At 46.7% G+C, this 21,111-nt stretch overlaps 1 protein-coding gene across 3 annotated transcripts in view; it reads left to right on the top strand.

Annotated features, from left to right (window-relative positions):
• The first annotated feature begins 5,308 nt into the window (after positions 1-5,308).
• The window catches only part of DDX19A (DEAD-box helicase 19A), a 27,962-nt gene continuing 12,159 nt past the window's right edge, over positions 5,309-21,111 (top strand). For 2 of the 3 annotated variants that reach the window (XM_026456471.1, XM_026456472.2), the window contains exons 1-4: positions 5,357-5,528; positions 9,359-9,407; positions 15,051-15,101; positions 15,677-15,812. In XM_026456471.1, coding sequence (XP_026312256.1) covers positions 5,472-5,528; positions 9,359-9,407; positions 15,051-15,101; positions 15,677-15,812 — 293 coding nt within the window. In that variant the 5' untranslated portion in view covers positions 5,357-5,471. Of the gene's footprint in view, positions 5,529-9,358; positions 9,408-15,050; positions 15,102-15,676; positions 15,813-21,111 lie in introns of all 3 variants that reach the window. The other variant, XM_026456470.1, reaches the window with a different exon arrangement.

Below are 21,111 nucleotides of genomic sequence, written 5' to 3'. Positions count from 1 at the left end.
TATATATATATATATATATATATATATATATATATATATATGTATATGTACATATATATATATATATATAAATGTACATTTTCCTGCCAATCCACCAAATTCCCTCTCCTGGCTTTTAAGAACTTGCTCTGTCAACTCTCCCCTCATATTTGCTACCTCTCTCACCCCAACAGCTCTTTCTCATTGATATTTTAACATGGTCATACTTGACAGCTCTTTACAATTCAACCCTCTATTCCTCATCTTTCAGCCTAACATGTCTTCTAATGGCACAAAGTCTTGTAAGGTTGTACACAGAGTACCATTCCTCATCCCTCTGCAGTCTTGACTTCTGCTCCACCACTCCCCTGAAATAGCCTTCATGAAAGACACTGATGACCTACATGTCCGAAATCCGAAAACCACTTTTTTTTGAGATGGGAGTCTCACTTTGTTGCCCAGGCTGGAGTGCAGTGGCATAGTCACAGCTTACTGCAGCCTTGAACTCCAAGCTCAAGTGATCCTCCTGCCTCAGCCTCCCTAGTGGCTGTGGCTACAGATGCATGCAACCACACTCAGCTTAAAAGCTACATTTTAATCCCCGTTGTATTTGCCTTCTCAGCAGCATTTAACTCTATCAACTGTCTCTTCCTCTGGCCACTCTTCTGGGGAGGAAAGTGACACACACTTTGTTTCCTGGTCTTCTCTCTACCACTTCAGTCTCCTTGGCAGACCCCTCCTTTATTCACCTCCTAAATGGGCCTGTTCCTCATGGCTCTATTCTGGGTTAGTTCTCTTTCCATGCCAGAGGCAACGCTGTTTATTCCTATGGCTTTGTCTGCTGGTGACACCCAAATCTATACCAAGACCTGATCCTTGAGCTTCAGGGTCATGGGAACAAAAGCACACATGGCACTTGAACTTGGGGTGTCTTCTATGAGTCCTGTCCTCGTGTCCAACATTGAACATATGCCACTACCAAGCACCGCCACTCAAAAAACCCAAGTTCTGCTCTCAGCTCTTCCTCTAATTTCCCCTCACAAAATGGTACTGCAATTGCTTGTTACTCAAGTCAGAAGCCTGGGGTTCATCATGAATCTTCCTGCCCTGCCCTGCTGTCCTTTTATATCAGTTATCCACTGCTGTGTTGCAAATTGCCCCAAAACAATGGCTTAAGACAACAGCCTTTCTCACAATTCTGAGTTGTCTGGAAAGCTCTGCTGGACTCTCCCAGCCTGGCTGAAGCAGCTGTCTTATCCCAGCTAGTGTCTGGACTCAGTTAGGGCTGCTAGGCCTCTCCATGTGGCCTTTCATCTTCACAGTACGGTGGATGGTCTCTGGGCTCCTCTTTTTTTTTTTTTTTCCAGACAGAGTCTCACTCTGTTGCCTAGGCTGGAGTGTAGTGGTGTGATCTTGGCTCACTGCAACCTCTGCTTCCCCATTTCAAGTGTTTCTCCTGCCTCAGTCTGCCCAGTAGCTGGGATTACAGGTGCCCAACAGCATGCTGGCTTTTTTTGGTGTGTATTTTAACTAGAGACAGGGTTTCATCATGTTGGTCAGGCTGGTTTCGAACTCCTGACCTTGTGATCTGGTTTCTGGGCTCCTTCTAAGAGAGAAGAGCAGAAGCTGCAAGATCTGTTGAGGCCTGGGCTCAGAACTCTCCCAGTGCCACTTCTGTCACATTTTTTGGTGAAAGCTAACTACAGGGCCAGCCCAGATCCCACAGGTGGGGAAATAAACCTCATATCCTGGTGGGGGAAGCTATGAAGTATCTGTGGCCATCCTTCATAACTATAATTCTACCATCTATTTGGTAAAACCAAATGAAATTGCTACTCTTTGGCCATTTTTGGCCTAAGCAGCAGCACTTTTATATGGCTCAATCTAATACTTTTGGCTGGGCATGGTGGCTCATGCCTGTAATCCCAGCACTTTGGAAGGCCAAGGTGGGTGGATCACCTGAAGTCCGGTTCAAGACCAGCCTGGACAACATGGTCAAACCCGTCTCTACTAAAAATACAAAAATTAGCTGGGCATGATGGTGCATGCCTGTAATCCCAGCTACTCAGGAGGCTGAGGCACAAACATTGCTTGAACCCGGGAAGTGGACGTTGCAGTGAGCCGAGATCGCACCACTGCACTCCAGCCTGGGTGACAGAGCAAGACTCTGTCTGAAAAAAAATTTTTTAATAGTTTGGAGTTTGTTTTTTATAGAGACAGGGGTCTCACTATGTTGCCCAGGGTGGTCTCAAACTCCTGGCCTCAAGTGTTCTGCCTTGGCCTCCCAAAGTGCTGGGATTACACGTCAGTCACCCTGTGTAGCCTCAATCTAATACTTCCTGAATTCACCCTGGTCTGGATCACTGTGGTCATCTGGTCTACTACACTAGCTTCCTAGCAGTTGCCTATGCCTCCACTGAGGTTTTCCTGCAGTTCCTTTGTCTCACAGCAGCCAGTAAGATATGTGCCACCTTTGAGTGTGATTTCCCCACTCCTGCTGAAGACTCCCAACTCGTTTACATTTTTCCTAAGTGGCATGTGAGGCCCTCCAGATCAGGCACCTACTTAACTCACCCATTCCATTTGCTTCCCAGCTCATACCCTCTGCTCCACCTCCACTATTGCTGGACTTTCCTCAAGTTCCCTTGTACCCCTTTCCAGTCAATCCTACTCATCCTATCTCATCCTCAGGCAGCCACTGTTCTGATTTCTATCTCTATAGATTAGATATACCTGTTTTGGGCTTATACGAATAGAATCATGCAATATGTACTCTTTTTGTACCTGGGTTCTTTCACGCAATATAATGTCTATGAGATGTCAAATCTCTCCACTTGATCTTGGCCAAGAGGGCGAGAAGCGATAAGATGTCAAATCTCTCATCCATGTTACTGCATGTATTTCATTCCTTTTTATTATTATTATTATTTTTTGAGACAGAGTCCTGCTCTGTCACCCAGGCTGGAGTGCAGTGGCGCAATCTTGGCTCCCACAACCTCCGCCTACTGGGTTCCAGTGATTCTCCTGCCTCAGCCATTCCTGAGTAGCTGGGATTACAGGTGCACCCCACCACGCCCGGCTAATTTTCTTTTTTTTTTTGAGACAGTGTCACCTAGGCTGGAGTGCAGTGGCGCGATCTCAGCTCACTGCAAGCTCTGCCTCCTGGGTTCACGCCATTCTCCTGCTTCAGCCTCCCAAGTAGCTGGGACCACAGGCACCTGCCACCACACCCGGCTAATTTTGTTTTTGTATTTTTAGTAGAGACAGGGTTTCACCGTGTTAGCCAGGCTGGTCTCGATCTCCTGACCTCAGGTGATCCACCCGCCTTGGCCTCCCAAAGTGCTGGGATTATAGGCATGAGCCACTGCGCCCGGCCCTAATTTTTGTATTTTTAGTAGAGACAGGGTTTCACCATGTTGGCCAGTCTGGTCTCGAACTCCTGACCTCAGGTGATTCACCCGCCTTGGCCTCCCAAAGTGCTGGGGTTATAGGCGTGAGCCACCGCCCCTTGCCCTTTTTTTGATTTTTAATCAACATTATTGAGAGGTATAATTTATATACAATATTTTAAATACACAAGTTCTCATACAAAAATTAGCCTGGGGTGGTGGCGTACTGCTATAGTCCCAGCTACTGGGGAGCTGAGGTGGGAGGATCACTTGAGTCTGGGAGATCAAGGCTGCAGTGAGCTGTGAACATGCCACTGCATTCCAGCCTAGGTGACACAGTGAGACCCTGTCTCAAAAAACAAAAACAGTTATTCTTCCTTGGGAACTGCTTATAAAAAAGAAAAAGCAGGCCAGGCACTGTGGCTCACACCTATAATCCCAGCACTTTGGGAGGCCCAGGGAGGCAAGGCCTCCTGGCCTTGAGCTCAGGAGTTCAAGGCCAGCCTAGTCAATGTGGTGAAACCCCATCTCTACTAAAAATACAAACATTATCCAGGTGTGGTGGTGTGTGCCTGTCATCACAGCTACTTGGGAGGCTGAGGCAGGAGAATTGCTTGAACCCAGGAGGCAGAAGTTGTAGTCAGCCAAGACCCCGCCCAGCCTGGGTAACATCTATAAATAATAGTTCCATGAGTTTAGAAATACAAAGTAGCATGACTTAACAAACTTACACATCTGTGTAACCAGGCCCCAATCAAGATACAGAATAATTCTATCACTGAGGAAGTTCCCTTGTGTCTGGCCCAAACAAACATCCTTCTCCACAAGTAAGCTCTGTTTTTATCACCATAGATTCCATTTGTCCTATTCTTGAATCTCATACAGATTATACAGTATGTATTTGGTGGTCCTTCAACATAATGGCCAGGTGTGGTGGCTCACGCCTATAATCCCAACATTTTGAGAGGCCAAGGAAGGATCTCTGGAATTCAGGAGTTCGAAAACAGCCTGAGCAATATAATGAAGACCCCCGTCTCTGCAAAAAGTTTAAGAGTTAATTGGGCGTGGTGGTGCGGGCCTGTGGGCCCAGCTACCTGGGAGGCTGAGGTGGGAGGTCAAGGCTGCAGTGAGTGGAGATCGCACCACTGCATTCCAGCCTGGGTGACACAATGAGACCCTGTCTCAAAAAAATTTTTAAAAAAAAGAAAGAAAAGAGAAAACGCATTGTGTGTTGTATTTATTGGATAATGGAATTATGGGGTTTATGGGCCTTCTGTTGCATTTTGATTTTTGTTTTCTTACCTGTTATCGCGTTCTTAACAGTAGGCATCATATTCTCATGGAATTTTCCGTTGTTTAAAGCCCTACAGTTCGGAGGCTTACACATTTGTACAGTTCAGAGACTTACACATTTAAGGTGAGATGTTGACAGGCTTAAAAATAAACTTTGGGGGCCGGGCGTGGTGGCTACTGCCTTTAATCCCAGCACTTTGGGAGGCTGAGGCGGGAGGATCACGAGGTCAGCAGTTCAGGACCAGCCTGGTCATCATGGTAAAACCCCATCTCTACAAAAAATACAAAAATTAGCCGGGCGTGGTGGTGGGCGCCTGTAATCCCAGCCAGTCGGGAGACTGAGGTAGGAGAATAGCTCGAACTTGGGCGGCGGAGGTTGCAGTGAGCCGTGATCGCGCCACTGCACTCCAGCCTGGGATAGAGCGAGACTCCGTCTCAAAAAAATAAATAAATAAAAAATAAAATAAAATAAACGTTGGGTTATTTCAGTGTGAAGTAAGGCAATAAACGGAGGGCTAACAGTTCCACTTCGTAGAGCTCAGGAGTTTTGAAAAGCGAGGAGGCCGCGTCCTCAAAGGGTGAGCAAAAAGCGCGAGGTTTGCGCACAAAATGAGAGGCCAGTCCGGAGGAGAGATCCAGCGCCGCGCAGAATGATGATGTCGCACGCCGGGTGGGAACTGACGTCACCTGTGCTCACCGCCGCTTCCGGTCCGCGTGAGGTGCATTCTCGCGCCGGTAGCGGGCTTAGGGCCGGTGTTGCGACGTGGTGCGGCGCATATTTTCACAAGTGGGTCGCCCTTGGTCGGGACTATGGCCACCGACTCTTGGGCCCTGGCGGTGGACGAGCAGGAAGCGGCTGTCAAGTCGGTCAGTGGCTTCATCTCCAGGCGGGGAGGACGTAGCAGGGGCCCAGGCGAAACCTGCCTAAAGCATAGGGAGCTCCCCGGGTTGGGGAGGCTCCTGGGCAACGCGCTGCTAGAGTTTGCTGGGGCAGTCACTTGCCCTTGATTTGCTCTTAGAGCTAAAGAGACCAGTGTCGAGCTTTTTATCTCCATGTGGGCTGGTTAAGGAGTTCATCCTTTGGTATATCCGCCCCACTATGCATGCTGTCATTCCTCTATTGACCTCCTCGGTGACGATTATAAGGAAAGCAAAGTTTAGATGCTGATTCTCATTTTCATTACGCGACTGTTCTTCGCATGTTTCTGTGCTACTCTGTATTTAACATTTCTTAGATCCATGCTTAACGTGGTTGGCAATTTGTAGCTCTTTGCAGAATAACAGATTCACTTTTAGATTTAATACCTCAATCGACTGCAGATGTTGGAAGGAGGCACTACAAATTGTTTCATTGATGTTTAAAGTGACACTTAGTTTCATATACTTGTTCTTTAAGTAATGAATATTCATTCAACTGGAATGTAATTACAGCATACACTGTGGCTTTCTGTTCTTGTATCTAAGACCTAAGCTTTAGGTTTGTTTAGTGATAATGGACTGTTTTTTTTTTGTTGTTGTTGTTGTTTTTGTTTTGAGGCGGAGTTTTGCTCTTGTTGCCCAGGCTGGAGTGCAGTCGCGTTATCTCGGCTCACCACAACCTCCACCTCCCGGGTTCAAGCGATTCTCCTGCCCCAGCCTCCGAGTAGCTGGGATTACAGGCATGCGCTACCACGACTGGCTAATTTTGTATTTTTAGTAGAGACGGGGTTTCTCCATATTGGTCAGGCTGGTCTTGAACTCCCGACCTCTGGTGATCCGCCCACCTTGGCCTCCCAAAGTGCTGGGATTACAGCTGTCAGCCACCAGGCCTAGGCAGTATGGGGATTTTTGAGAGGGCTATTGACAGAATTAGACAAGGCTGGCAAGGATTTACTGAACTACAGAGAACAGAATATGTTACAAGTGATGGCGAATAGAAATATCGGTGTAAAAGTTATTCTGGGCCGGGCACAGTGGCTCACGCCTGTAATCCCAGCACTTTGGGAGGCCGAGGCGGGCGGATCACGAGGTCAGGAGCTCGAGACCAACCTGGCGAACACGGTGAAACCCCGTCTCTACTAAAAAAATACAAAAAATTAGCCGGGCCTGGTGGCAGGCGCCTGTAGTCCCAGCTTCCCGGGAGGCTGAGGCAGGAGAATGGTGTGAACCCGGGAGGCAGCTGAGCTTGCAGTGAGCGGAGATCGCGCCACTGCACTCCAGCCTGGGCGACAGAGCGAGACTCCGTCTCAAAAAAAAAAAAAAAAAAAAGTTATTCTGATAGATAGAGGCCTATATGTTGGGCAGTGGAAGTGAAAATGAGGGGATGGATATAAGATACAAAGGTAGAATGGGTAGGACTTGCTAATATAATAAAAGAGAGAAGGGAGATAAAGTGAAAGGTTTCTGTTTTCAACTTGGATCCTATTGGTATTACTAACATTCCAATAACAGGAATACGAAAGTGGGAGGAAGGGCAGATTTGATAAAATGGTGAAGGCAGCCGGGCATGGTGGCACCCACCTGTGATCCCAGCACTTTGGGAGGCCGAGGCGGGCAGATCAGTCGAGGTCAAGAGTTTGATACCAGCTTAGCCAACATAGCGAAACCCTGTCTCTACTAAAAATACAAAAGTTAGCCAGGCATGGTAGCAGGCACCTGTAATCCCAGCTACTCAGAAGGCTGAGGCACGAGAATTGCTTGAACCTGGGAGGTGGAGGTTGCAGTGAACCGAGATCGCACCACTGCACTCCACCCCGGGCTACTGAGTGAGACTCTGTCTCAAAAAAGAAAAAAAAAAAAAAATGGTGAAGGCTGGGCACGGTGGCTCACACCTGTAATCCTAGCACTTTAGGAGACTGAGGCAGGCAGATCAGTTGAACCCAGGAGTTCAAGACCAGTGTGGGCAACATGGTGAAACCCCATTTCTACAAAAATACAAAAAAAAATTAGCTGGGCGTGGTGGTGGCGCACTCCTGTGGTCCCAGTTACTCAGGATGCTGAGGTGGGAGGATCACCTGAGCCTAGGGAGGTTGAGGCTGCAGTGAGCTGTGATCACACTACTGCACTCCAGCATGGGCGACAGTGAGATCCTGTTTCAAAAAAAAGACAAAAGGGAATGGTGAGTTCAGGTTTGGCTGTTCTGAGTTTAAAATAAGGAGACATCTTGGTAAGTACCTGTTGTGGGAGTCCCCAGGAGATGCCAGGTTTGACGATTTGTGAGGCGAGCTCATAGGCTCAGTATGTAATTGTACTCACAGCTATGATTTATTATAGTGAAAAGATACAAAGCAAAATTAGTGGAAGAAAAAGGCTCATGGACTATGGACTAAGTCCAGAGGAAACCAGGCAAACTTCCAAGTTATCTCCCAATGGAGTCCACAGAGTGTGCTTAATTCTTCCAGTAGCAAATTGTAACAGCTACTGTTACTGTATGAAGTGGTGTCAGGGAAGCTTGTTAGAGACTACCTGAGGCTTTTATTGGGGGCCTGTCATATAGTCACCCTGTGCCTAGCATGTACCAGAATTCCAGATTCAGAAGGAATGCAGGTGGTTAGCATAAATTACATGTTTTTACAAACAGTTGAGGCAGACTGACCCCCTCTTATCAGTTCTAGGGATGATGAGAACCTTCCCAAAGTCCAAGTTCTCAGGTGACAGCCAAGGGCCAGCCTTGCAAATAGGCTTTCCTAAGGAGAGTGGTCAGGCCTGCTATGTTCTTTTCTGCACGGTAGCCATCAGGCATTTGGAAATACAGCACTGGAGTTCAGGGGAAGGAGCAGGTCAGAGGTATAAAACCGGCAGTTTCCACAAAGAAATTACAAAGCATTATCAAGGGCATGGGCCTTGTACTCTGGAGTTTAAAATCTAGCGTTTAGCATCAGATCTACTCTGACAGACAGTTACTGATAATTGGTTTCAAACCTTGTGAAATATGTGACCCTAACCTAGCTGTGATATGAATATCACAAATACACACCTAAACATACTTGGTGTCTGCTTCTAAGCATTCAGCTTATCAGAAGGCTGGTGTAAATAAATGCTTCCTAATAGTTGGAGAATACCTGTTTTTTCACCACTAGACTTGTGTACCTTCACTTAATAAATGATTCATGGTCTTAGGTTATCATGTGGCTCTGCTCTCTAGAGTAGAGAAAACCAATGAAAGTGACAGAAGAAGGCTGGGTGCAGTGACTCACACTTGTAATCCCAGTGCTTTGGAGGCCAAGATGGGAGGATTGCTTGAGCCCAGGAGTTCAAGTTTGAGTTCGAGTAGGCATGGTGGTCTACACCTGTGGTTTCAGCTACTAGGGAGGCTGAGGTGGGAGGATCGCTAGAACCCAGGAGGTTGAGGCCACAGTGAGCCATGATTGTGCTGCTGCACTCGTGCCTAGGTTACAGAGTGAGACCTTGTTTCAGAAAATAAATAAATAGAAAGAACTTGAGTTGGGAGATAAGCAGAGTTTGAGGTTTTCTGAAACTTTCCCCCCAACCATTATATTTAGCCCACCCCTTGCCTTGTTTGAAGGCTGTTGAAGATGTTTGAAATGATGGTTTCACACAAACTTTCAGCAGTTCTACTTTGAGGGAACAAACCAATTCCCTGAATACTGGTGCTGAAAATTTCAGACTAGACTTTTACTAGAAAGTTTCTCTTTTCTTAGGGACCTTCCTTTTATTGGATCCTTTGCTTAACCCTGTTTTCTTTTATTCCTATTCAGATGACCAATTTGCAGATCAAGGAAGAGAAAGTCAAAGCAGATACCAATGGTGAGTCACTAGTAACTACAAGCTAGAAAAGAGTTCCATGTGGGCCGCTGCTTTGCACTCATAGCTGCATTGTGCAAAGAGCTGTTATTTAGTGTAAACGTCAGCTGTTTACAAGCCACTAAATTAGATTTTGTTACTGAACGGATATGTCAATTTTCCAAAGTTTATCCTTTGACTTCTTAAAATTAAGAGTCTCTCTATTGGACTGTATTGCTACTGTTCATTTGATAATATTTTGGCAAAATTATTTATTTATTTATTTATTTATTTTGTTTGAGACGAAGTCTTGCTTTGTTGCCCAGGCTGGAGTGCAGTGGCGCGATCTCGGCTCACTGCAAGCTCTGCCTCCTGGGTTCATGCCATTCTTCTCCCTCAGCCTCCCGAGTAGCTGGGACTACAGGCGCCTGCCACCATGCCCGGCTAGGTTTTTTGTTTTTGTATTTTTAGTAGAGATAGGGTTTCATCATGTTAGCCAAGATAGTCTTGATCTCCTGTCCTTGTGATCTGCCCGTCTTGGCCTCCCAAAGTGCTGGGATTACAGTCGTGAGCCACTGCGCCTGGCCTAAATTTTTTATTTTTTATATTAGATTTTTAAAACTTTATTTGAGACAGGGTCTCACTCTGTCGTGCAGGCTGGAGTGGAGTGGCATGGCGTGATCTTGGCTCACTGCAACCTCTGCCACCCAGGCTCAAGAGATCCTTCCACCTCACCTCCCAGGTAGTTGAGACTACTGGCGTCCACCACCACACCTGGCTAATTTTTTATATTTTTAGTAGAGGCGGGGTTTTGTCATGTTGCCCAGGCTGGTCTTGACCTCCTGAGCTCAAGAGATCTGCCTGCCTCGGCCTCCCACAGTACTGGGATTATAGGCATGAGTCACTGCACTTGGCCTAATTTTATTTATTTATTTATTTTTTGAGATGAAGTCTCGCTCTGCCACCCAGGCTGGAGTGCAGTGGCGCGATCTCGGCTTGCTGCAAGCTCTGCCTCCCGGGTTCATGCCATTCTTCTGCCTCAGGCTCCCAAGTAGCTGGGACTACAGGCGCCCGCCACCACGCCTGGCTAATTTTATTTTGTATTTTTAGTAGAGATGGGGTTTCACCGTGTTAGCCAGGATGGTCTCCATCTCCTGACCTCATGATCCGCCCCCCTCAGCCTCCCAAAGTGTTGGGATTACAGGCGTGAGCCACCACTCCTGACCCATTTTATTTTATTTTATTTTATTTTATTATTTATTTTATTTTTATTTTTTATTTATTTCTTTATTTATTTTTTGTGAGACAGAGTCTTGCTCTGTCACCCAGGCTGCAGTGCAGTGGCGCGATTCGGCTCACTGCAAGCTCCGCCTCCCAGGTTCACGCCATTCTCCTGCCTCAGCCTCCCAAGTAGCTGGGACTACAGGCACCCACCACCTTGCCCGGCTAATTTTTTGTATTTTTAGTAGAGACGGGGTTTCACCGTGTTAGCCAGGATGATCTCGATCTCCTGACCTCGTGATCTGCCTGCCTCGGCCTCCCAGAGTGCTGGGATTACAGGCGTGAGCCACCGCGCCTATTTTTTAAAAATAACATCCAGATCCTGCACGAAGTAAATTTTTTAACTTTTTGAAAAGTGAATCTGGGTTCAAAACTCAGAAAGTATAATAAAGTACAAGGATTAGGGCCCACCCTAGTGACCTCATCTTAACTACAGCTATAGCAACCTTATTTCAAAATCAGGTCACATTCTGAGGTACTGGTTAGGACTTGAATATATGAGTTTGGGGTCAGGGGGCCACACACAATTCAGCTCATAATACCATCCTATCCCATAAGTAGCCACTGTTGATGGATTTTTAATATTCTTGCAAAGACTTTATGCAAAGCAAATGTAAGTATAGATTATCATATTCTCTCAACCAAAATGCGGCGTGATATATACAGTACACTTACTTTTTCACTCAACAGTATCCCTTGGCAAACTTTCTGTATCAATACATGCAGTTTCATCCCTGCCTTTTTTTTTTTTTGAGGCAGAGTCTTGCTCTGTTACCCAGGCTGGAGTGCAGTGGTGCTGTCTTGGCTCACTCCAACCTCTGCCTCCTGGGTTCAACCAGTTCTCCTGCCTTGGCTTCCCGAATAGCTGGGATTATAGGTATCTGCCATCATGCCTGGCTACTTTTTGTATTTTTAGTGGAGACAGGGTTTCACCATGTTGGCCAGGTTGGTCGTCAACTCCTGACTTCAGGTGATCTGCCCGCCTCAGCCTCCCAAAGTGCTGGAATTACAGGTGTGAGCCACTGTGCCTGACCCCTCCTTGTGTTTTATAATTATGTGATACTGCATTGTGTCAATATACCATGATTTTTTTTTTTTTTTTTTTTTTTTTTGAGATGAAGTTTCTCTCGTTGCCCAGGCTGGAGTGCAATGGTGTGATCTCGACTCACCACAACCTCCAACTTCCAGGTTCAAGCGATTCTCCTGCCTCAGCCTCCTAAGTAGCTGGAATTACAGGCATGTGCCATGACACCTGGCTAATTTTGTGTTTTTTAAGTAGAGACAGGGTTTCTCCATCTTGGTCAGACTGGTCTCGAACTCCCGACCTCAGGTGATCTGCCCGCCTCAGCCTCCCAAAGTGCTGGGATTACAGGCTTGAGCCACTGCACCCGGCTGATATACCATGATTTTTTAAGCAATCATAGATGTTTGGGTGGTCCCTTTCTTTTCCTATTATAAATAATGCTTCATGAAATAACCATGAACTTAGCTCTTTTTACATGTATACAAGTGTTTGTAGGATAAATTCCCCCAAAATGGATTTGCTAGGTCAAAGGTATATGCGTTTGCAACTTTTTCTTTCTTTTTTTTTTTTTTTGAGATGGATTCTCTCTCTGTTGCCCAGGCTGGAGTACAGTGGCGGCTCACCGCAACCTCCGCCTCCCAGGTTCAAGCAGTTCTTCTGTCTCTGCATCCCAAGTAGCTGGGATTACGGGTGCACGCCTCCATGCCCGCCTCCATGCCCAGCTAATTTTTTATATTTAGTAGAGACAGAGTTTCACTGTATTGTCCAGGCTGGTCTCGAACTCTTGAGCTCAGGCAATCCGCCCGCTTGGTCTCGCAAAGTGCTAGGATTACAGGCGTGAGCCACCACTCCTGGCTTTTTTTTTTTTTTTTTTTTTTGAGACGGAGTCTCGCTCTGAAGCCCAGGCTGGCGTGCAGTGGCGTGATCTCGGCTCGCTGCAAGCTCTACCTCCCGGGTTTATGCCATTCTTCTGCCTCAGCCTCCCGAGTAGCTGGGACTACAGGCACCCACCACCTCGCCCGGCTAGTTTTTTTGGATTTTTTAGTAGAGACAGGGTTTCACCAGATTAGCCAGGATGGTCTCGATCTCCTGACCTCATGATCCGCCCGTCTCGGCCTCCCAAAGTGCTGGGATTACAGGCTTGAGCCACCGCGCCTGGCCTTTTTTTTTTTTTTAAAGACAGGATCTTGTAGGCTGGACATGGTGGCTCATGCCTGTAATCCCAGCACTTTGGGAGGCCAAGGCGGGCAGATCATGAGGTCAGGAGTTTGAGACCAGCCTGGCCAATATGGTGAAACCCCGTCTCTACTAAAAATACAAAAATTGCCCAGGCATGGTGGTGCGCGCCAGTAGTCCGAGCTACTTGGGAGGCTGAGGCAGAAGAATCACTTGAACCTGGGAGGCAGAGGTTGCAGTGAGCCGAGATCATGCCACTATACTCCATCCTGGGCAACAGAGTGAGACTGTGTCTCAAAAAAATAAAGACAGGCTCTTGCTCTGTCACCCGGGCTGCAGTGCAGTGGCTCAAACTCCTGGGCTCAAGCTGTTCTCCTGCCCCAGCCTCCTGAATAGCTGGGATTACAGGCTAATTTTTAAATTGTTAGTAGAGACTAGGTCTTGCTATGTTGCCCAGGCTGACATTTGCAATTTTTCTCAGTATTTTCAGTCCTTTCCTTAGGTATTATACCAATTAATATTTCTGGGTTTTTTTTTTTTTGAGACAAGAGTTTTGCTCTTGTTGCCCAGGCTGGAGTGCTGTGGCATGATCTCGGCTCACCACAACCTCCACCTCCTGGGTTCAAGTGATTTTCCTGCTTCAGCCTTCCCGAGTAGCTGGGATTACAGGCATACGCCACCACACCCAGCTAATTTTGTATTTTTTAGTAGAGACAGGGTTTCTCCATGTTGGTCAGACTGGTCTGAAACTCCTGACCTCAGGTGATCCACCCGCCTCAGCCTCCCAAAGTGCTGGGATTACAGGATAAGCCACTGTGCCCGGCCACCAGTTAATATTTCCATCAGCAGGCCGGGCGCAGTGGCTCAAGCCTGTAATCCCAGCACTTTGGGAGGCCGAGACGGGTGGATCACAAGGTCATGAGATCGAGACCATCCTGGCTAACACGGTGAAACCCCGTCTCTACTAAAAATACAAAAACTAGCTGGGCGAGGTGGCGGGCGCCTGTAGTCTCAGCTACTCGGGAGGCTGAGGCAGGAGAATGGCGTAAACCCGGGAGGCAGAGCTTGCAGTGAGCCGAGATCCGGCCACTGCACTCCAGTCCGGGCGACAGAGCAAGACTCCGCCTCAAAAAAAAAAAAAAAAAAAAAAAAAAAAAAATTTCCATCAGCAAGAATGAGAGTGTTTCTCTACAATCTCATCACAAAATTAATAGTCAAACTTTCAGAATTTGCCAGTCTGAAAGGTAAAAAATGGTAGACTATGTTTGCTAATAAGGCTGTATTTTAAAGTAGGACTATTAAGAGGTAACATATTCTGATCTGTCTGAAATTAGTCAAAATTTCTAGAAATTAAAAATTTTTCACCAGGTACAGTAGTTCATGCCAGTAATCCTCGTGCTTTGGGAGACCAAAGCAGGAGGATTACTTGAGGCCAGGAATTTGAGAACAAGCTGGGCAGCACGGCAAGACTCCATCTCTACAAAAATGTTTTTGTTTTAAATTAGCTGAGAATAGTGGCGCATGCCTGTAGTGCTAGCTACTCAGGAGGCTAAGGCAGGAGGATGTGGTAGTATGCACCTGTAGTCCCAGCTAAGTAGGAGCCTGGGGTGGGAGGATCACTTCGGCTCAGGAGATTGAGGTTGTAGTGAGCTATGATTGCACCACTGCACTTTAGCCTGGGCAACAGAGGGAGACCCTGTCTCAAAAAAAAAAAAAAAAAAAAATCTAGAAATAAAAATTCACTAAACATAAAGAAATGCCAACTATTTATATTTTGATTACTTAAAATACATTTCAGACTGGGCACTGTGACTCATGGTTGTAATCCCAGCACTTTGGGAGGCCAAGGTGGGCGGATCACTTGATTGATGTCTGGAGTTTAAGACCATCCTGGCCAACATGGCAAAACCCCGTCTCTACTAAAAATACCTAAATTAGCCAGGTGTGGTGGCACACGCCTAATCCCAGCTACTCAGGAGGCTGAGGCAGGAGAATCGCTTGAACCCAGGAGGTGGAGGTTGCAGTGAGCCAAGGTTGCGCCATTGCACTCCAACTTTGGGCTACAAGAGGAAAACTCCGTCTAAAAAATAAATAAATAAAATAAATTTCAGTGTATTATATTGTCCCACATTTTTGGTGGTTCTCATGTTTGCCTTTCTAATTATGACAACTGTTTTCTTGTGTAGGTATTATCAAAACCAGTACCACTGCTGAGAAAACAGATGAAGAGGAGAAAGGTAACTACTCTTGGATGCCCTTGGCAAGAGACAGTATGACCCAGGGCTTGCCTTCCTGGAGCCAGAGGCACTCCAAGCTACAAGATCCAGGAGATGAGAGGAATCAGAGAAGGAATAGTCAGTGAGAGGAGGAGAACCAAACAAGTCCTGAAGCAGTGGCTCATGCCTGTAATTCCAGCACTTTGGGAGGCCGAGGTGGGAGGATTGCTTTGGGCCAGGAGTTCAAGCCCAGCCTGGGCAACATAGGGAGACCCCGTCTCTACAAACGATTTCAAAATGAGCTGGGTGTGGTAGCATACACCTGGACTCCCAGCTACTTGGGAGGCTGAGGTGGGAGGATCGCCTGAGCCTAGGAATTCTAGGCTACAGTGAGCTGTGATTGTGCCACTGCACTCCAGCCTGGGTGACAGCCAGACCCCATCTCTAAGATAAATAAATGGAGACTATCAGTGTGACGGTTCTTCTCCAGCCGTGCGTGACTGCCCGGCTGCTAGTGTGCAGAGGGAGGGAGAGTGGCTTCGTAAGCGTGGGGTTTGCCAGATGAGTATGAAGATCCACTGGTTTCTTCCTGACAGAGGACAGAGCTGCCCAGTCCTTACTCAACAAGCTGATCAGAAGCAACCTTGTCGATAACACAAACCAAGTAGAAGTCCTGCAGCGGGATCCAAACTCCCCTCTGTACTCGGTGAAGTCGTTTGAAGAGCTTCGGCTGTGAGTATTCGCTCCTTTCAACAGCTCTTCCTTGCCAGTCTCTCCCCACATAAAACTTAGCATCTCAGAGATTCTTGTGAGAATTTTTACTTTTAAAAAGTTAGCATAGTTTTTTTCTTTTTTTTTTGAGACAGAGTTTCACTCCTTTTGCCCAGGCTGGAGTGTAATGGTGCAACCTTGGTTCACTGCAACGTCCGCCTCCCGGGTTCAAGCGATTCTCCTGCCTCAGCCTCCCAAGTAGCTGGGACTACAGGTGTGCGGCATCACACCCGGCTAATTTTTTGTATTTTTAGTAGAGACAAGGTGTCACCATTTTGACCAGGCTGGTCCTGAACTCTTGACCTCAGGTGATCCGCCCGCCTCGGCCTCTCAAAGTGCTGGGATTACAGGCATGAGCCACCGTGCCTGGTATTTTTTTCTTTGCAAAGATGTCACATGAAAAAAATCACATGATTCAAAAGTCAAAAAGTATGAAAAAATTTGCAGTATTAATTTCCCCCCCTTGTGTCTTGGCTACCCTATTCTCTCGGTAGGAATTTTTTAATGCTTCAAATTTATTAATCATAGCTAAAAGTCTTATTTCTCTTATACTCTTAGAACTTTCAATAAAATATTGGCTGACAGGTGATTTCTGGATGTCAGGAACATTTCTGATTAGGTAAGCCCTTAAGTGAAAACATGTGCTATTTGTTTTTTTTTTTTTTTTAAAAAAAGGGCCAGGCACAGTGGCTCCCGCCTGTAATCCCAGCACTTTGGGAGGCCGAGGTGGGCAGATCACAAGGTCAGGAGTTTGAGACCAGCCTGACCAACATGGTGAAACCCTGTCTCCACTAAAAATAGAAAACTTAGCCGAGCATGATGGCGCAGGCCTGTAGTCCCAGCTACTCAGGAGGCTGGGGCAGGAGAATCACTTGAACCTGTGAGGCGGACGTTGCAGTGAGCCAAGTTCGTGCCACTGCACTCCATCCTGGGCAACAGAGTGAGACTCTATCTCAAAAAAATATACATATATGTATATTTAGACTATAGGGTTTACAGTCTTACAGTTTATCTGCTTTTTAAAAAAATCTGTCAAATCTGTTTTTGGTTTTCTTTTTTTTCTTTTGGTTTTTTGAGATGGAGTCTTGTTCGGTTGCCCAGGCTGGAGTGCAGTGGCGTGATTTCAGCTCACCACAACCTCCACCTCCCAGGTTCAAGTGATTCTCCTGCCTCAGCCTCCTGAGTTAGCTGGGACTACAGGTGCACACCACCATGCCTGGCTAATTTTTGTATTTTTAGAAGAGACAGGGTTTCACTGTGTTGGCCAGGCTGGTCTCGAATTCCTGATCTCGTGATCCGCCTGCCTTGGCCTCCCAAAGTGCTGGGATTACAGGCATTAGCCACCGTGCCTGGGCTTATGTTTTAGGTTTACTTCAGTAAATTAATAGAGGATTAAGTGTGGATCATTGTGTTACATACATGCCACTGTGCTGGGTGTTACAAGGAACACAAGACCTACTTATTATTCTTGCTGCCTGCCAGGATCACAATCATAGAAAGTAGCTGATGAATAAGAATGTGGTGGAATCAATGGATTATTTGCTTAATTCAGCAAAATCTATAGTATGGCCACTGTGGACAAATTGAAGCCACATTCCTTTCACCTATTACCACTGAGTAAGAGACACGTAAAAGAAAGCTAACAAATTGTTAAGTAATCTTGAAGAACAATTTTTTATTTTTATTACTTTTTATTTATTTATTTTTTTGAGACAGAGTCTCGCTCTGTTGCCTGGGCTGGAGTGCAGTGGCCGGCTCTCAGCTCACTGCAAGCTCTGCCTCCCGGGTTTACACCATTCTCCTGTCTCAGCCTCCCAAGTAGCTGGGACTACAGGCGCCCGCCACTTCGCCTGGCTAGTTTTTTGTATTTTTTTTTTAGTAGAGACGGGGTTTCACCGTGTTAGCCAGGATGGTCTCGATCTCCTGACCTCTTGATCCGCCCGTCTCGGCCTCCCAAAGTGCTGGGATTACAGGCTTGAGCCACCGCGCCCGGCCTTTTATTTTTATTTCTATTCATTTATTTATTTACTTTTGAGACTGAGTCTCACTCTGTTTCCCAGGCTGGAGCGCAGTGGCACAATCTTGACTCACTGCAACCTCTACTTCCTGGGTTCAAGCAATTCTCGTGCCTCAGCCTCTCACATAGCTAGGATTACAGGCCTGAGCCACCACACCTGGCTAATTTGGGTATTTTTAGTAGAGACAGGGTTTCATCATGTTGGCCAGGCTGGTCTCAAACTCCTGGCGTCAAGCGATCTGCCCACCTCAGCTTCCCAGGCTGCTGGATTACAGGCATGAGCCACTGCGCCCAGCCTTATTTTTTTATTTTTAAAAATAGAGGCGTGGTGTTGCTGTGTTGGCCAGGTTGCTCCTGAACTGCTGTCCTCAAAGATTCCTCCTGCCTCACCCTCCAAAATTGCTAGGATTACATACAGGTGTGAGCTACTGCACCTGGCCCAAGAACTTTTTTTTTTTTTTAATGGAGATGAGGTTTCACCATGTTGCCCAGGCTGGACGAAAAATGTAATTTTAAACAGTTACACTTTTGTTTGTGCACGGTGGCTCACGCCTGTAATCCCAGCACTTTGGGAGGCCGAGGCAGGTGGATCGCCTGAGGTCAGGAGTTTGAGACCAGACTGGTCAAAATGATGAAACCCCATCTCTACCAAAAATACAAAAAAATTAGCCGGCCATAATGGCACGTGGCCTGTAGTCCCAGCGACTCAGGAGGCTGAGGCAGGAGAATTGCTTGAACCCTGGAGACGGAGGTTGCAGTGAGCTGAGATCATGCCATTGCACTCCAGCCTGGGAGATAAAAGCGAAACCCCTTCTCAAAAAAAAAAAAAAAAAAAAGTTTTCAGGAAATTAGGCTTTTGTATGTGTTTTCTCTATCAGGAGTTTATTCGCCAAATCTGTTATCTCCACTTCTATTTTTAAGCTGTATCAGGACACCTAGACATGTGGTATTATTTCCTTAGAGTGACAGTTTGCTCCTCCAAGTATCAACTGGCTTTTTAATTTCTTCCATTTAGAAGACGTGAGCTCTCAGTTTAACCACTGATGAATTGTCCTCTGTAAAAGGCAGGTTCTCTCTGATTTAGTTGTTGGTAGGAAAAGGAAACAGAATGAAACCAAGGTCACCTTTTGAGTCTCAATTAAGTAGTGACTTTGTTTCCTTGGCAACCAAGTTAGAAGCTGCCAAGTGTCACAGCGTTTTCTCCCAAATGGAAGGTACTAAAGATTAAGTTTTTAAAGTTCTTTGTGTCTGAGAACCAATATACACCAGAGAATTTGCCTTTTAGAGAGCCTGCTAAACTCCAAGGAAGGCTTAGAGAACAGTTGGGTGGCCTTTTCTTTAGAAACAATCTGGTATGATTTTTCTTAAACATCTTGTCAATTTAGAGGTAGCAGAGAGCTTATTGTAAATGCAGTGTAAGAGCAACTGAAATGATAATTCTTGTATAGCTGCTTACATAAGAAGTTGGTGTCCAGGTGCGGTGGCTCACGCCTGTAATCCCAGCACTTCGGGAGGCCAAGGCGAGTGGATCTCTTGAGCTCAGAAGTTCAAGACTTGCCTGGGCAACATGGTGAAACCCCGTCTCTACAAAAAATTTAAAAAATAATTAGCCGGGTGTGGTGGCACGTGCCTGCAGCCCCAGCTACTCAAGGGGCCTAGGTGGGAGGATCTCTTGAGGCCCGGGAGGTGTCGGTTGCAGTGACCCCACTTCACACAACTGCACTCCAGCCTGGGCAACAGAGTGAGAATGTCTTTCAAAAAGAAGTTAGTGTGTGTCTGTTTACTTTGATTAGACCTAAGTGAATCTGAGCATTTGTAAAGTTTAGTAGGTTAATCAAACAACCTTTAACTATTTACTGCATATCAGCTACTAGAAACTGGCTTCATCAGTTTTCTTTTTTTCTCGCTGGGCGCAGTGGCTCACGCCTGTAATCCTAGCACTTTGGGAGGCCGAGGCAGGTGGATCACCTGAGATTAGGAGTTCGAGACCAGCCTGGCCAACATGGCGAAATCCCGCCTCTACCAAAAATACAAAAATTAGCCAGGTGTGGCAGTATGCGCCTGTAATCCTAGCTACTCAGGAGGCTGAGGTAGGAGACTCGCTTGAACCCAGGAGGCAGAGGCTGCAGTGATCCAAAATCACGCCATTGCACTCTAGCCTGAGTGACAGAGCAAGATTCCATCTCAAAAAAAAAAAATTCTTTTTTCTTTTTTTTTTTAAAGAGATGACCTGGCCCTGTTGGCCCGCCCAGAGTGCAGTGGAGCAATCATAGCTCACTATAGTGTCGAAGTCTTAGCCTCAGGCAATCCTCCTGCCTCAGTCTCCCAAGTAGCTAGGACTACAGGTGCATGCCACCATGTCTAGCTCATTTTTGTTTTTTGTTTTGTTTTTTTTTGGAGACAGGGTCTCACTGTGTTGCCAAGGCCAGTCTTGAACGCCTGGACTCCTCAAGCAGTCATCCCACCTCGGCCTCCCAAACTGCTGGGATTACAGGCGGGAGCCACCGCACCCGGCCCGTCCATTTCCTCACCTGTGGACAGTCTTGAGTATTTGCACAGCTGGCTTTGGAAGGAACATGGAAAACAAGGACTTCTAAATCTTAGCAGTATAGTAAATAGTGTTTATTTTCATTTATTATTTACTTATTTAGAGTCCCACTCTGTCACCCTGGCTGGAGTGCAGTGGCTCAATCACAGACCACTGCAGCCTTGACCTGCGAAGCTCAAGTGAGCCTCCCACCTCAGCCTTTTGAGTAGCTGGGACTACAGGTGTACCCAGCTAATTTTTGTATTTTTTTTTTGTAGAGACGAGGTATCACCGTGTTGCCCAGGCTGGTCTCAAATTCCTGGCCTCAAAACAGTTGGCCTGCCTTGACCTCCCAAAGTGCTGAGATTACAGGCATGAGTCACTGCACCTGGCCTATTTTTAGATATATATTTTAGGCCGGGCGCGGTGGCTCAAGCCTGTAATCCCAGCACTTTGGGAGGCCGAGATGGGCGGATCATGAGGTCAGGAGATCGAGACCATCCTGGCTAACACGGTGAAACCCCGTCTCTACTAAAAATACAAAAAACTAGCCGGGCGAGGTGGCGGGCGCCTGTAGTCCCAGCTACTCCGGAGGCTGAGGCAGGAGAATGGCGTAAAACCCGGGAGGCGGAGCTTGCAGTGAGCTGAGATCCGGCCACTGCACTCCAGCCCAGGAGACACAGCAAGACTCCGTCTCAAAAAAAAAAAAAAAAAAG

The sequence above is a fragment of the Piliocolobus tephrosceles genome, chromosome 17 (genome assembly GCF_002776525.5).
Source record: "Piliocolobus tephrosceles isolate RC106 chromosome 17, ASM277652v3, whole genome shotgun sequence".
Classification (NCBI taxonomy): Eukaryota; Metazoa; Chordata; class Mammalia; order Primates; family Cercopithecidae; genus Piliocolobus; species Piliocolobus tephrosceles.
The sequence above is the reverse complement of the archived record's forward strand: the minus strand, read 5'-3'. Positions and strand labels throughout refer to the sequence as shown.